This window comes from Quercus robur, chromosome 11 (assembly GCF_932294415.1).
Source record: "Quercus robur chromosome 11, dhQueRobu3.1, whole genome shotgun sequence".
NCBI lineage: Eukaryota > Viridiplantae > Streptophyta > Magnoliopsida > Fagales > Fagaceae > Quercus > Quercus robur.
In genome coordinates, this window is record NC_065544.1 from 46,022,727 (window position 1) to 46,039,721 (window position 16,995).

The 16,995-nt window shown below is 34.5% G+C and overlaps 1 protein-coding gene across 1 annotated transcript; it reads right to left on the bottom strand.

Moving 5' to 3' along the window:
* Positions 1-2,286: 2,286 nt before the first annotated feature.
* Positions 2,287-13,688, bottom strand: LOC126705629 (uncharacterized). The gene is given in 17 exon segments (XM_050404732.1): positions 2,287-2,865; positions 3,119-3,249; positions 3,536-3,656; positions 3,658-3,681; positions 5,532-5,727; positions 7,054-7,097; positions 7,257-7,357; positions 7,479-7,890; positions 7,986-8,326; positions 8,407-8,476; positions 8,572-8,865; positions 8,959-9,359; positions 9,453-9,519; positions 9,598-9,879; positions 9,967-10,379; positions 10,480-10,650; positions 13,432-13,688. Coding segments are annotated over 16 exon segments (3,072 nt in total). The 5' UTR covers positions 10,526-10,650; positions 13,432-13,688; the 3' UTR covers positions 2,287-2,736.
* Positions 13,689-16,995: the final 3,307 nt, after the last annotated feature.

Here is a 16,995-nt window from a genome sequence, read left to right on the forward strand (position 1 = left end):
GTTAAATTGTGACAAGATCACATAAGACAATGTTTATGTCAAATCCGTTCATATAAGACAATATCCATGTCAAATCCATTGGTAGATTCAATCATGTTATATAATAATTCATTTTTGGGAAAAATTAACGGATACCTTAAGGGTCTGTTTGGTTGGAGTGAAATAGAGAAGATAGAAAATAAAGGAAAGAAAACTGATTTTATGAATATTTAGTTGGAGAGAAGGAAATGATGAAAAATTGGTAAGACTCAAGTGTTTTCTCTCCTGGCCTACCAAAATTATATCTCTCCAATTTGGAAGAGAAAATAATAAAGGAAAAAGGAATAGTTGTAGTCAATGATTGAACTATCCCCTCCCCTTTTACGTGTCGGATGTGTTGTGCTGTTTGCCATTTTATTTTTATTTTTTGCTTTTCTGGACTTGCTCTCTCTCTTTTCTTTTCGTTTTTTTGGTGGTTTAACTAGAATTGATTTTTTTTTTTTTTTACTTCTTTTTTCTAGGCATGGTTTTTTTTTTTTAAAATAAATTTGGATGATTTTTTTTAGGTTATTTGCCATTTTTTTGTTTTAAATGAGCATTATTTTTTAACAATCGTATATGAGTAAATTCATACAAACTCGTTTTTCCATCTTTTCACTTTTACACTCCCAACCAAACACGAATGAAAGAAATTAGAATCTCTTCTATCCTCTCATTTTTCCATCCCTTCTCTATTTTCTATCTTCTCACTTTTCTATCTTCCCAACTAAACAGACACTAAGGTTGTTTTTTTAAGATATATTTTTAGAAACTTTTTATAGAAAAAGAAAAAAACAATTACTATTATTTTTGACAATTTTTTTTACATTTTCCATAAAAATTATATATCAAAACTTTATAAAAATACTTTATTAACAATGGTTATAAATACAAGGTAAAACTGTACCCTTTCAATTTTCTTCTTTTTGTTACTTTTTATTATTATTTTTATAACATTTCTTTTTGTTACTTTCAAGAGCTAGTACTAGGGTCACATATACTGTCGGTTGGTGTCACAACCCCAAAAGGCCAGAACATTAAAGATACCGTACAAGCAAGCCATCGACAAGGAAACAAACACTGTTTTTTTTTATTTATTAAAAGAAAGGAAACAAAAACATAATAGGTCATCACTAGCCAGCATCTTCATAAAATGAAGCACGCCAAATTTTGTGTACCAGCAAAGCAAATACTAGGTAACAAAGAGGGGCACAAGGATTTATATCACTAAACGATAAAGTCATCTCCAAAGCTTTTAATCATCTTCTAGTTTTTGGATTCTTTTGCAAAAAATAATATGTAGTCAAAGATTCTTAAAAAAAACAAACGTAGTCAAAAAGAATCTGCAAAGCATGCCCCAGCTGGTATAGCTAGGGAGAGAAAGGCCAGCTAGTTAAAGAACCAAAGTGTTCCTCAAAAAAAAGTAAAAGAACCAAAGTTGCCATTTTTAATTTTTATTTAAAGAATCAACTAAAGTTTCCCTCAAAAAAAGGAAAAAAAAAAAAAAGAGTTTCCATTTGGCAAAAAATGCAATAATTCCAAGATGGAATATAATATTGACTTTTGCAGACTGTTAATTAGAAAAGAAAAAAAGAAAAAAAATCACAAGAAAGTTTCTTTCTTAGTTTGTTTTGTGTTGAAATTCCAAGAACCCTATTAACACCCAGAATATAAAGTTGTCTTAAACAATAAGCACTTACATGCAAATAACAAAACAAACAAACAAATTGGTCCCAGAAATGATCACAATTGCTTGCCAATTTGGACAAACACATTCAGGCTAGGTTTGGATAACAGCAAACCGTGTATCTGCATTTTTTTGGCTGGGTCCTGTGCACTGTTCACAAAACCCGCAAATACGAAAAAAATGCAAAACGAACTTTAAAACCGAGTCTCACAGCACTATTCACACATTTAAAAATTATTTTGTTACAGCGTTTTTAATTTTCAGCAATAAGTAGTATCCAAACAAATTCTCAATTGAGAGATACTCTGTGACTTTCTGGCTTTTTTCTGGTGATTTCTTCTTTGATTGAAGGCACTAAAATTCCTCTCCCCCCCCCCCCCCCTTTTTTTTTTTCTTTATTTCATTTTCACAAGACTTGAATCCAGACATTATTTATACATAATTTAGTACCAAATTAACTATCAATATGACATTATGAAAAGGAATGAAATAAATAAATTTAAATGCCAACTTGCATGATGAAAGTTAGACAATATACCAATTAAACATAGCTTCACCTTGTCTAAATTATTCTGAGAGAATTCTATGCAAAATTCAAACTGCCAACAAGGTCAACACTAATCAATTATCCATAATTATGTGCAGTCAACACCAACATATTTAAATTATTGGATAAATCCAATAACTAACAACCTTACATACAAATTGCAAATAGATATTGAAATGCTGCGGATGATAATTGTATTAGAATATATTCTTCGACATAAATAAATCAGAATTCTATTTAATGAGCACAAGAATTACATCTTATATTCTAGTACATATATTTTTCTCTATTTCTTTTTCTTTTCCTTTCCTTTTATTTTTTATTTTTTATTTTTTTGAAAAAACAAAATGTAACGAGATCAAAAATGAGCCTGCACAAGAACAAGTAGATAATAGGCCGATTACATTGCGATAAGCAATAGAAACATTTTAGCATTTCCTATCCTTTTCAATAAAGCCAATAGATAGTCTTTTATGACTAATAATCAATTATATCCAGTCATCAGGGCCATCATCACTTGCATAAGGACTTCACAGGGACTATGAACTTCTGCAAAATCTACTTCCTGGTCTTTAATAACTACTTCCTCATCCTCCTCAGGTTTTGCTGCCTCCTGCAGACACATCAAAGGATATCATTATTGTACATAAGGGTGCCGAGTAGCATCAGGAGTTGCGGGCATGGCATAACCAAAGAACGATAACATTTTGCTATAAAAGCATTAACCATGACCAGAACTAACAAATAAGTATGACCATTTCATATTTAAACTTCAGATATCTAAACAGTGCATTAGCACCAGGTCTGTCACAAAGAGCATTTGTATCTTAGCAGAAGATAGAAGAAAAGATTACCAAAATGCTTACATTAGTTTCAGTTTCCAATCCCTCCACATCCTCCTCCCCTGTCACGCCAACTGAGTCCTCTCTGTTAGAGTGCTGCTCAGCCTGAGAAGCTTGTTGTAGCCGCTCAATCACCAATTGGAAATGGGAATGATCTGCATGAGAAAAATTATACTGTTATCACACGTTTCCAAGCAATGAATCCAAGCTAATTTGCTTGGTGAAGCTTCTAATAAAAACCATAAATATCTCCCTTTAGTATAAAATGAAAATGGATAAGCTGAGTTCCCCGCATGGTCATATACAAGACAGCATGAAATAACCAACTCCAATCATGCTAAGACTATTACAAAGTCTACAATTATCCTTTAGTAAAAATTAATGTGTGTGTGTGTGTGTGAGAGAGAGAGAGAGAGAATAAAAAGAAATGAAGGACTTCACCTTTAGAACGACTGGCCAACGCTTCCGAAAGCCGAAATGGATATTGACGCTCTTCCTTCTTAAATTTCAACTTTACTTGATGACGTGTTCGGCCGGGAAAAAGTTGTTGTATCATAGAAAAAATCTGTCCCAAACTGACGTACAGCCTATAGCATATATTAAAACAGAGATTACTTAAATTGTTATATAACTATCAAAAGACCGGGGCTGGAATTTACTAAAATTGTCCCAAACGGAGTTGATAAAATTACATACACCTTACTGTCCCATCCCTACGACTCTCTGACATTATTCAAGTTTTAAGCTTTTCAACTTGCATTTGTTTTTTTTTTTTTAAACAAATAGTTCATCCTCTATACAACATTGAAGGTGTTTACACTGCAGTACATGGCTACATGCAGAAAATTCCATGTGCAGCTGCTTCTACTTGGTATAAAAATGATTTAAACTGCCAAATGAAAGGTCAAACTGACAGATCAAGAGAACCAAAAATCAATTTAACCTGTTAGACTCACTTAAGAAAGTACTAAAAGAAAATAAGATGCACTTAAATCATGAAAAGAAAGAGAGAGAGAGAGAGAGAGAGAGAGAGAGAGGAAGGAAATGTTGGTCATGTTATATGACATAATGAGGTTCTGGCACCCAGTTAATTCTAATGTAAGTGCAATTATAGGGTTGGTTTGGGACTTCAACTAATAGTGAACACAAATATCAAAAGATATTCTTAAAAGCAGCATTTAGAGGACATGTGATTTTTACACCATAGCTGAAACTATTTAAGGTTTCTTGGTAAACAGAATGCTCCTCAAGATTGATAATCTATGGCTAAACAAGAAACAGTTCAAGGTAGCCTTCAGGGACATAATGCAATGTGGCTCCTGCTAATGCTGGCCTTGGGATTGCAACAATACTGTTCAGTGTATATAGGAATTATAGTAAAGCTTATGAGTCAACTTACAAGGACTAGTCAAGAATTATAGAAAAAGAGTGCCAAATGAATAATCTCAATCCCATTCCTTCCTCAATTAAGTTCTTTTTGATATTCTATGTTAATGAAGCCAAATTTGTACAAAGAAAAATTCAGCTGCCATATCATGGTCAATAAATTCCTATCTCTCAAGTATCGTTGATTTCTGGAAACCACAGTGCTGGCAATGGTTCAGTAAAGCTAGCTCCATGAGAGCACGAGCTCAATAATGGAGCTCATGGATGTGATAACAATCAGTTTTCAAGGGATGTGATCTATCGAGATGGAGTAACTTACCAGTCTCTCTCTCTCTCTCTCTCTCAAAAAGGAAAAAAGAAAGAAAGACTACAGCAAATATCACAGAGATAATACAAAGTCCTAAGAAACCTTATTCTAACGTCACTATAGAGGCATAAGCAATACAGAGCAATATGCAAAAATGTAAAACACTTGTACATCTATTCAGAAATTACCAAAACTGTCATCTCCTGACAAACCCACACATAACAATGCTGAAGGCCCAGTAAGGAAACAACTGCTTGCTTGACAAGTTCTATTCATTTGGCAACTTTCCAGAATTCACCAACACGGATGAATACTTGCTTGATAATGCTGAAGCTGTTAATTTGGTAAATCTTCAAGATTCTCCATAAACTAAAGAGCCACTTAGAGGATCTCAAACCTAACTAATCCTAAACACCCTACGCCATGTTGAACATAACTCCATCCTCCTCCATTATGGCTTTTAATCACTGGAGAGCACGTGTTCAGAAATTTCACTAAAGTGATAACAATTTGGCCAATTCATTTGGATTTGTGAATGCTACTTGTTTGTTGCACCTACCCAACTAATTTATAAGAAAAGTTCTGAACCAAATTAATTTCAGTTTGGCAGTCCCATTCATTGAAACAGACTAGTTATTTACTCACAATGACAAAAAACCTAAAACAGTGATATCTCATAATCACATATGATCAATGGTTATCAATGGAAAGTGGTGTCAAGAAAATTAATGTGATGTTATATACCTCATAGAACAATTCTGTGTCTTGTTTTGACCATCTTGTTCTAGGTGTTTTGTCCATGTATGATTGGTAATTAATCAGACGGTCACTTATTGGAACCTCATAATTTGGTTCATCATCATCAGAACCTCTGCCTTGTTCTGAAGCAAAGGCCTCTTCTCCATTATAAGGGTCTTCCTCATGAAATGAATTAGAAGAACTGCACAGAAAAGAATTGTGACAAAAAATAAATCAATGGACAGCAAGTGACTCCAGGAATAGTAAAACATAATTATTACCAAATGCCACACTCAACTTTCAATGCCAACAAACATAATTTCTGATACAATGACACTTTTTTTGGTCAAAATAGATACTGTTAAGTCTTGCCCATGAGGAAAATATTTTGGACCTGGTTTTGACTTAATTACATATTTGAGTTTTCTTGGTGTGGAAGAAAAATTTATTCCTTGTACAGGAATAATACTATGTTTCTCATCCACCAAGGAATATGTAAAGCCTTATATAGATAGCATTGGAAAGGTTTGGTGCTGAGGGGTAGCTTTTTTTGGGTGTGTGTGTGTGTGTGTGGGGGGGGGGGGGGGGGGGGGGGTGTTGTGGGGCGGTGGGGGAAGGGAGAGAGTTAGAAGACAAAGCTTTGTTTATTTTGTCTTGCATGTTAGTGTGAAAGCACCTTTGAGTGTATTAGGGATTTAGGTCAGTTTATGTTTGTAAGAGTTTGAGAGTGTGGTGCAATCTTCATCATTGATAGTGGATTTTTTAAATGACAGTGACTGTGGATTTAGGCATAGAGTTTACCAAACCAAGTTAACTTTTGTGTCTTGTGTTGCTTTCCTTTTATTATTTTGTGTATTTTTCACAAATAAAATTGGCATTAAAGCTTCTGCTGTCACAACATTAAAAAGGCACACGACTACATCAAAAACTAGCCTCATTCCACCTGACCCCCAACATCCTGCCCCTAGAATACAATTCTATGTTAAATTCAAGAAATTCTTTTATATGATAATTGTAGCTTCATGTGGGTTTAAACAAAAAAAATTAGCAATTGAGTTTTCAACCTCCAAGAATCTGAGAAAGCTTAAGACAGAATGTACATAAGATAAAAAAGACAAAAACACTTATACAAGTCCTTTAATGGTAGATAGACGGAAGGATGAAATCAATACCTTTTAAATTTTCACAGGAAAAACTACAAATTTTAGATTTGGAAACAATATCAAATTTGAACCAAACTTAGGGACAAAAAGTACATTTCAGCCTACAGACATTATGTCATCTGATACTCGCAAAACTTTGCAATTTGACTACTGATTGCAGTGCAAACAAACACTGCAGGCAACTTAAAGAAAATAGGACGCCATCAACCTAAAGATCTCTTTTTTTTTTTTTTTTTTTTTTTGATAAGTAACAAAACAATTTTATTAAAAAGAAAACATACCAACTACACCAGAGGTGTACTCAGGGAAGCTATCAACCTAAAGACCTAAACCAAAAATAAATCCTATTTTAAAAATACAGGTACCTTAAATTTGTTGAGGGTGTTTTTAATGCTGCTGCCTCTTTGCTCTGCATCAGTGGGCAGGTGGGGAACGGCAAAAGAAAATTAGCAATTTTGAATCTAGCATAGAAGCATAGACAGAGTAAATAGAGAAAAGGAAATGTTACAAATGAAAAAAAAAAAAGTATTTCAAACAACATTGCTGCAAGAATTAGAGTTCTATGTACCGCTAATCGCTCTTTATGCTCTGCAAGCAGAATAAGATCCTTTATAGGCAACCTTTGAGGGTCAATCTCATCCTCCGGGGTTTCAAGCAAAGCTTTGTCCACTAAGAAAGAAAAATAGAGTAATTCAATAGTTCTGTTAATACATCCTACCTTGATCATGAAAATAAGTACATGCAAAAGCATTTTATCTCACAATCTAAGAGGCTCAGGAATTTCATTTACCACATCTTCTGTTTCGACGAGTGGAATGAGAAAATTTTTTGGGAGGTTTCTCAGTTGACTGATCTGCTGCTTCATTGGCCTTCTTACGCTTTCGTACAGGTTTTCCATTTTCAGCCTCAGGTTTCTTTGACTTTCTTGGAGCTCTTTTCTTCTGGGATTTACTTTCCACTTTATATTCATCATTGTTGTTTTCATCTTCATCTTCATCTATACTAGAATTACTGGGAGGTTCAGCAGAAAAATCATCATTAGCCCCATCATCCTGCTCATCAGTAAGTTGAAAAGCTACTCGCTTTCTCAGCTTCCTTGATGATTTGCCACCATCATTCTCTTCACCAGCTGTAGCAGATTGTTTCTGTTTCTGAGGAAGATTTGATGCTGTAGAAGCTTCCCCCTTTCCAATCTTAGCATTCTAGAACAGAAACAGGCTAAGAACAAATTAACATGCAAAAGATTTTATCATCTGTCAAAGAATAATTCATGGCAAACTGTTATAATGGAAATTACCACTTCTACAGGAATTTCAGGAACATCCTCAGAATGCAGAATATCCCCCAAAATAGGGCCATCTGAGTGAGAAGATTCTGCAAGGTTTCTCAATTCTTCATTCATCATAATGACAGAGGCTGGATCTGAGGGAATAAATTCACCGAACCTCATGGAGTCATCCTGTACACAGTCAGCTGGGAAGGCAGGAACTGAAGCCATGTACCCAGTTTCAGAAGTAACCAACTGAGGACCTTGCAAATGCAAAACAGACTCAGCTTGTGGGTGAGAGATGGCAGTGCTATGTTTTTCTTTTCCAGTTTTCATCTTGGGCTTGGGTCGAAACTTGCCAGTTTGCCGTCCTAAAAATGAAATGAACAAATAACTTAGAATACAAAATAGAGTAAGAACGAATAAAGCATGCAACTGATTTAATACATACCAGATGCAATGTTGGCCTCAGACATAAAATCTAGGGTTTCCATGCCAGAAAAGGTTCCAGCTTCCTGAAACTAATGACAATTTGACTAATTAATCACAATATTAAAAAATAAATTTAACAAAATAAAACAAACACGGTACTTCTTGCAAAGTTACAAATTTTCACCTCTGCTTCCAACCTTCCATTTTCAATCTGAAAATCTCCATACTGGTTAGAAAAAGCATCTTCCCTGCAGGTTACTGGGTCTGGGGCCATATGAGGATCAGAGCAAGTATGAGGCTCTGCAGCATCACAAACCCTGAGTGCTGAAGAGTCAACAGAACTACAAGCAGGAATACCAAAATTTTCCTCCATGTCCTTATTATTGGAAGCAAGAAGAGTAGATGTTTCTGCATGAAAAAGAGAACCTTCCCCTTCATTATCACCAAAAGGCTCTAATTCAAACCCCATGCAATCTACCTATAGCCAAAATTATTTTCTTTTTATTAGTGAAACTTAGAATCATATATCAGCAATATGCAGAAACCAGATTTGGGAAATTCAAGTCTCTACCTCTGATGACAACATTCCGATGCTAGAATGCCAAACACTGTTGCTATCACACATTGCAACCTCTGACTGCAGCGCATCTCTACTGCCAACATCCTCTCCCATCACAAGTTGGGATGAAGACTTGATTGATTCCGACATTCTCTTGTCAGGAAATGAACATTCGTTGTCTTTTGATGGCTCCCTAGTGCCCACAATCTCTAAGGTAACCGCAGATAGACCATCCTCATTTGTCAATTTAATTTCTGCAACAGGCTGAGCATATTGTTCTGTTTCTAAGCTTGTGGAACTTAGCGTAACAGGTTTCTCCTCTGTAGCATTTGAAGGAGCTGATGGGAGTGAAGTAGAGGTTTCATTTCTGGGGCGGATTTTAGCCTTGGGTTTAAACTTGCCACCACCCCTAGCTACAGCAAGAGTAAAGAGAAACTTCTTAAACCACTTATACTGGAATAGAATTTCATATACAAGCTCAACAACAGTTTGTAAGCATAACTTACATTTATTTGTGACATGACCATGAAGATTATCTTCAAATGGGTCCAAATCCAATCCCAAGGAATCAACCTAAAACCAAGAGGATTTTCTGAATTAATGGATCATCTAGATGCCATATACCAATACAAGGAAAGATAAATGTCTTACCTCTTCGGCCAACTTCTTGTTGTTAGGATGTAATTTGCCATTTCCATCCAAAATGGCAGCCTCTGAATGCAGATCATCGGAAATTGAACACTCTTTGCTTGGCACCTTAGTCCCAACAATCTCAGGGGTAGAGAAGGATAAGGTAAATGGATCCCTCAGTCTATCATCTGCAATATCAAGAGCCTGAACAGATGTTTTCAAATCTGAGCCAGCAGAGGTAAGTGTAACAGGCTCAGGAGATATGTCAGCAGAAGGGTCTACATCCAACCCCACAGAGTCTGCCTAAAACCAAAAGTTTCGTAGTAGTAAAGCTTACAATTCAACTAGCAGCAATGGCAAATACAATTTAAAAGAAAAATATATCTTTACCTCAGTTTCCGATTGCCTAAAGCTAAAGTGCCAGTCACCATTGATATCAGTCACTGCAACCTCCTTAGGTAGCGCATCAATGGAGACCACATCCTCACTGGTTGCAACAACTTGTGATGAAGGGTTCACTAATATCAATTTTGTGGTATCATCTAAGTTTGGAACTCCTGAAAATGAACCCTCATTGTTCTTTGTGATATTTTCTGCTGAATTAGCTATAGATGAACCAAATTCATTATTCAATTTATTATCCACATCAGCAGGCTGAATGGATTCCAATGTGCCCACATTGGTAATGGGTAGTATAGCAGTGTCTTCTTCTGTACTGCTACTGATTGTCGGATGAACCGAGGCAGGTGTTTCTTTTCTAGGCCGTGGTTTAGCTTTTGGTCTAAACTTAGCACCAGCCTGAGCTGCTCAAAATTCAAGAACTTCATATTAAACCATCACTTCTTGATTCAAATACAGAGATGAAACACAACAACTTTGGGTAGTTTCAAAATAATCACTTACCACGGTTGGCGGCTGGTTCGCCAAGAATATCGTCAAAAGAATCCATATCAGAACCCTTTGTGTTTGTCTGACACCAGTAGAAATGTTTACATATTGATCTGAAGAATTGTTCTGCTCAAAGCAGTTAGAAGCTTACAATGAAACAGTGGTCTTCTGGTGTATTTGATAAAGCTATGCAGATGGTGAACAATTAACACGAAAATTAAGTTCGATATGTAGTTGCAAAAGCATTCTAAAAACCTTAAACTGATTCAGATAGTAAAGTGAATTCTTTTTATCCTTTTTTTTTTTTTTTTTTGGTTGCAATCCACTTTGAGGGGAGGAAAATGAATAATATGCTATAACTTCTCAAACTCCAACCAAAAAAATAGATTACCAATATTAAACCCTGAAGCATAATATAATTGATCTTTCATCATATATGTTCAATTTATTTTGTTGAAAGAAAAAAAAATCACTCATAATTTAAAAATAGGTTAATTGCACTTTACCAACCTGTGGTTTGTCCCGTTTTAAAGTTGCCTACTCGTGGTTTAAAAAGTGTCACTCTACCCACCCGAGATCACCTCTGTTAGACTTCCGTAACCCATCTTGCCCATTAGAAAAAAACACTTTTAGGGTATGAAACATAATAGAAAAATGAATCTAGCCACTCCACAGATTCTTTCCCTCAGTAACTTATAAATCCCATCCCGTGACCCAAGTTTTTGGTATTCCAGGTATCCAAGTGAAATTAAGGAAGTTTGATGCACATAATAGACCATCGCAATCTTAAGAAATTAAAAAGAAACTTCTTCTCATCATCCAGTTCAAATCACCTGACTAAACTATTATTTAGGCAATGTAACTTAAAATGTACAGTAGGTACCCAAGGATTGACGGACAGAATTTTAAATAAATAAATAAGGACAAGAAGAAAAGAGGAAACTGCTGCGTATGCATGACCCAAAGAAAAAAAAAGTATAATGCACACAGAAGACTGTTCTCTAATGGTTTTTTGATGGTTCATCATAAGAATTGCTGCACACAAAAGACTGTTCACTTGTTATGTCCATTCCTAGTTGATGAGACCACACAGTTCCAAAGCAATTTTGCAGACACAATTAATTGGAAGCAAACTGAAATTGCCTTAAAGACATCTCCAAAGCTCAATCTTTCTATATCCTCAAGCTCTACTCTACTACGATACAGCAAAGTGCAGATGAATATACAAGGAACTCTAAATAATAATTCTCCTCTATAATCAGGAAAAGAAACCATTTCACTTTAAGTTAGACTACAAAATCTTGTTGTAATGCTCTTAACTGAAGGCTGAAGCTAATTAGACGCTGCCACTAGGAGGGATACTAATGAACCTTTGGTCTTAAAACAGGATTTCCATCCATACTTAGCTCAATCTCCCATTAACCACTGTTAAGTTTGAATGAGCTCCTCCCACATACATGACAGTTGGCAGTAATTTTCAACTTGAGTTATCAACTCCATTCAAATCTCCAATGTTACTTTGTAAACAGCCTTTTTGATATTAGAAAAACACCTAGGTGAAGTTTTGATTACCCATATTTATTGTTACAGGAGTTGCATTCTTTTGAGTATCACAACATGTATTTTCTCCAAACTAACTCACTTAACAGTTAACACTGTCCCTTATCATTCTTTGACCAGAAACTCCTCGTCAAGCCACAAAGAGGACAGGGTGATACTGATTTTAATCCAGTGTTGTCAGGCATGGGGCTTTCAACAATTCCATGGTTTGATTGGGAGGCACTGCCCTTCACACTATCATGACCATTTTCTATGCTTTCTTCTCTAATTTCCACTCCAGAATCCCTTGGAAGCTGCACTACTAATGCTTCCGGACAGTTCTCCTTTACAGTTTCAAACCCTAGAGCACGATCTTACCTATGAGAGACGAGATCAGTATAGAAAGTATATCTTTTGCTCGCAATCAGTAGAAGCTGAATCTTGCCTTAATGGAAGAGATTTGGGCCATGAGATTGGATTTCTAAGATGGTTGGAGAAAGAATTTGTGGACAGTGGCTTAGATCTGTTTTCTATTATGTCACATAACCTAAAAGTGTTTTTCTAACAGAAAGGGACTAGTTGGGTTAGGTAAGTCTAATGGAAGTGACCTCAGGTGGGTAAAGTAACTTTACTTTAAAACAAGCCAAACCATAGGAATGTAAAGTGAAATTCACCCTTTAAAATTTCTCCAAGAAATAGAAAGAGCGTGGTTAAATGTCATTTTAAACATGGTTCTGGTATACATAATTTGCAACACAATTCATTGTAGACCAAATAGCTACATTACATTTCTAATTCTCAAAATCACCAACGCTTCATTGCGTCATGAAACCTTGCATCAAAAGTATATATATATATATATATATATATAAAAACCTATCCCTTTTTTCAATAGTTTGATGCACTAGTAAAACTAAAACCTTCACTCAACCGAACTTACAAATGCATTATTTGGCTTACTTAAAAGCAAGTTCATCATTTAAACATCTAGTGCCGACATCTAATGAGTACCAAGTCCACTAAGCAGATTAGTTACAATGAAAATTAGCTTAAACATGAGAGTTCTAGACAATGACACATGTTCTTAGAGTAAATACTTTGCACCCCCAACAAACACATTTCACAGCTTGAGAGCATTCCAAAAATTTTAGCATTAAAGTAACACAAACCCTTTGGGGAATTTGATCAAACACCTGGTGGGCATTGCTTTCATTTCTCAAAACCGCATGAAACTCAGGAACCACAATCTAACTCCTAGTCCTCTTTAATCCTTTTTTTTTTTTTTTTTTTCATTTCTTGGACAAGAAAACTCAGAGCTAATGACAACCGTTCATTTATTCATGATCATGATTCACAAAATCTCAAAGAAAATTAAGAAAATTTATCAGATACCCAGACGTGAAATAGAGAAAGTAGCAATGGAAATACCTCTGAAACCGTCGTGTACTGCTAGGGTTTAAGCCTGTGAACTTGGGGCTGCGATTCTAGGGTTTGAGACAGAGACAGAGCCAGAGACAAAGAGGGAGCGAGAGAGTGAGAGACGCGCGCTGAGGACAGAGAACGTGACGTGTCATAAGCATAAAGAAAATAGCATGCTCTCATTTATGGCACTGTAGGTGTTTTGGTCTGATGGTGTTTGGTCTGGCAACATAGGTGCCCTCTTTTTAATCTAAGGTCTCTTGTTCGAAGCCCCCATAGTTCATGAAAAGAGACCTAAAATCTTTCTCATATAGGTCTCTCTCATGGGGTGCCACTTTTTATGTTTAGGATAAAATAATCATATAAAAGAATCATTTCAATACATTTTAAAACAGACCAGTTTGGTCTCTAATTAAATAGTTAGTCCAAGACATTTTAAAATTTTTTAAAAATGACCAACTTAGTCCCTAATTACCATTAGAGATAAAAGAAAAAAATGAATAACAGTTTAAAGATCAAGTTTTGTTTAGGGACCGAGTTTGTTAGTTTTGAAATGTTTTGGACCTGATTGATATTAGTCTAATCCTTAGGCTTCATTTGGGATGAGAGAATGGAATGGAATGGAAAGGAAATGAATGAAAATAATAATTTTAAAATATTCTTCATTTCCCTTATTTGGGAGTTTTAATGAAGGGAATGGAAATCTCATTCCCTTGTTTAGGAGTTTAAGTGGGAGGAAATGGAATGAGTAAAAGAGAACACTCATTCCTCTCTATTCCCTTAAAATCTCAAATTTTCATTCTCTTCGAAATTAGGAGGAATGGGAGGAAATAGAATTAGATTTAATGATTTTTTTACTAAAACTCTCAAAATACCCTTATATATTCAACCCTTTATTTTAAAATAGGGATCTAATAGTAATATTGTCATAAAATGATTTCATTACATTCCCTTCATGTTACTCCCAAACAAAATTACTTATTTTTCATTCATTTCCATTCCTCTATTTTAAAACATCCAAACAAGGTTACTTAATTTCATTTCATTCCATTATTTTCCATTCATTTCCCTTACTTAAATATATTGAATTCCATTCTATTCATTTCCATTCCCTTATGATCATTCAATTCCATTCCATTCCCTTATGAACTCCCAAACGGAGCATTAGGAGGATGTTAATGGTCTTTTATCATACCTGGTTGGCATTAATCCAAACCTCCAAGATGTTAACTGTATTTTTAGGGCTAATATTAGTCAGGTTCAAGACATTTTAAAACTGACCAACAAGGTCTTTACTCACTATTAGAGATGAAAAAAATGAGTAACAATTTATGAACTAAGTTGGGTTTAGGGTTTAAATTGGTCAGTTTTAAACCTGGCTGGTATTAGCCAAAATCTCAAGAATATTAACTATATTTTACCATTATCTATATATATATATAAAACCGAAACCTCTGTTGGCACCACAATTTTCCACGTCAGCATAATATTTAAAAAATAAAAAACCACAATTTTCCACGTCAGCGCAATATTTAAAAAATAAAAAATAAAAATAAAAATATTATAACACCTCAAAACCCTAGCAACCTTACTCCTCTCTCAAGTTAAGACCTCAAAACCCTAGCAACCTTACCCCTCTCTCAAGTTAAGAAATATAAAATCACAGTTTCTGCAAACTCTCTCTCTCTCCAAACGTAAATATCAAATTCAACCTCTTTAATTTCTCTTTATATTTTTGAGGCTTCTATAGAGTTATAGTGAGTTATGCTAATTTTGTTTTTTGTGTGTGTGTATAGATGGTCATAATACTCCGGTATTCTAAGAGAAGTTTGTGTTTTCGTTAATTGAAGGCCTTAGAGAGATAAGTGTTGCAGTTTGGAACAACAATACAAAAGACGATTTCATTGACAGCGGAAAGTAATTACTTTGTCTCATATTTTTATTTTTTGAATTGATTTTGTGTGCTTTTTAGACCCTTTTGGATCAATTTTGTTAATTGGGTGTTTTTTTTTTTTTTTTGATAGGGTCCAATTGGGGAAGGTTCTTTCAAAGGGTTACGACGACCGCACTTGGTGTCTATATACTAATAGTGGGGGGTAAGTCCTATAAATTACTAACCCTTTTAAGTGTATAATCTGTTTTTAAAATTATCTATAATATTTTGTCCTCCGAAAATTTTATCTCTTTAATCTTAGTATATTGTGTTTCTTAAACTATAGACAAATTTTATTTGTTTCTTATTTTCAATAATAAATCATTTTATTGCAATTCCGGTAATTGTTTGAGAAATCCAATATGTTCATATCTCTATAGAATAGAGAATAGTAGAAGCCAATTTTATTACAACTACTTAAATTGAGTTGACTTAATTCCGTACAATTACAAAGTATAGCATGAAAAATAATGGAATTAATTGTTGTAATTTTTATTTTCTTTCCATGTTTTGAATTTTTATGTTTTTATTGTTGATGAGAAATTAAGGCTCAGTTGCACAATATGTGTAAATTCTTCAGAAGGCTACTTTAAATAGTAAGTCAATGTGTCTCTTACATTTGGGTATTAGTTAGAATTATTTTCAAATGATTGTACCAATAAAAGTGAATGTGTATAAATTTTGTTTAACTATCCCGTGCATCGCACGGGTTAGCGACTAGTTATTATTATTATTATTATTTTGTTGGGTCTTGTTTTCACAGTACAAGTGAACTGACAATAATATTTGCTGGGCCAACACTACCCGTAGCTAGAATGGGCCTAAGCAAAAACCTAAGTACCATTATTTCAGATTATAATTATGGACTAGCAGATATTAGATGGCCCGTCTTTTGTAATTTGGGTTATGTTTGAAATCTGGAAAGAACTGAAAATTGGGCCATACAAAAACAAGAGAACAAAGAAATAATAGATAAGTGTGGCCTACGTTCCTAACCATTGATTTAAAAGACCACACAGCTAACTTAATTTGTGCCAACTTAATCAAAAGAGAAAAAAGATTGAAAAGAAATTTATTTCAATACGAATATACTTTTCCTTTAAGGCTTTAACCAATTTGGTTCTTTAAATCTTAATACAAAATCATTATTATTATTATGGTTTTTTATTTATTTGTTATTAGGACAAGTGAAATGTTATAGATTCGTCCTTTATTTTATTATTATTTTACTAAATTAATGGACTTTTGTTTTGAAGAGAATTTCAACTTATGACGTTCGCTCTTGATGATAGTTTTTTATTATTAGACCAAGACACCAATCGGCTTTTGGTGTAGGCAGGAATTGAACCGTTGATCTCTTATTCAACTATCAGAAACTTTACCAATTAAGTTAACTAGAACCCACCTAAATTAATGGACTTTGTCTCTGGGTTCCAACCCAAATTCTCTCCAGTGAATAGAGAGCTGGAAGTGCCAAAGATTCATTGAGGCTTTTGACTGATCTATCATATTTTTTGTCTTGCTAGACTTTGGCAAAGATAATTTGCATGTTTTGTCTTACTGAACACGATGACACTATAAGAAAGAATATTTTTCCAGCCAGTTTGGGAGAGGATGTGACTTTTTTATAACGTGAGAAA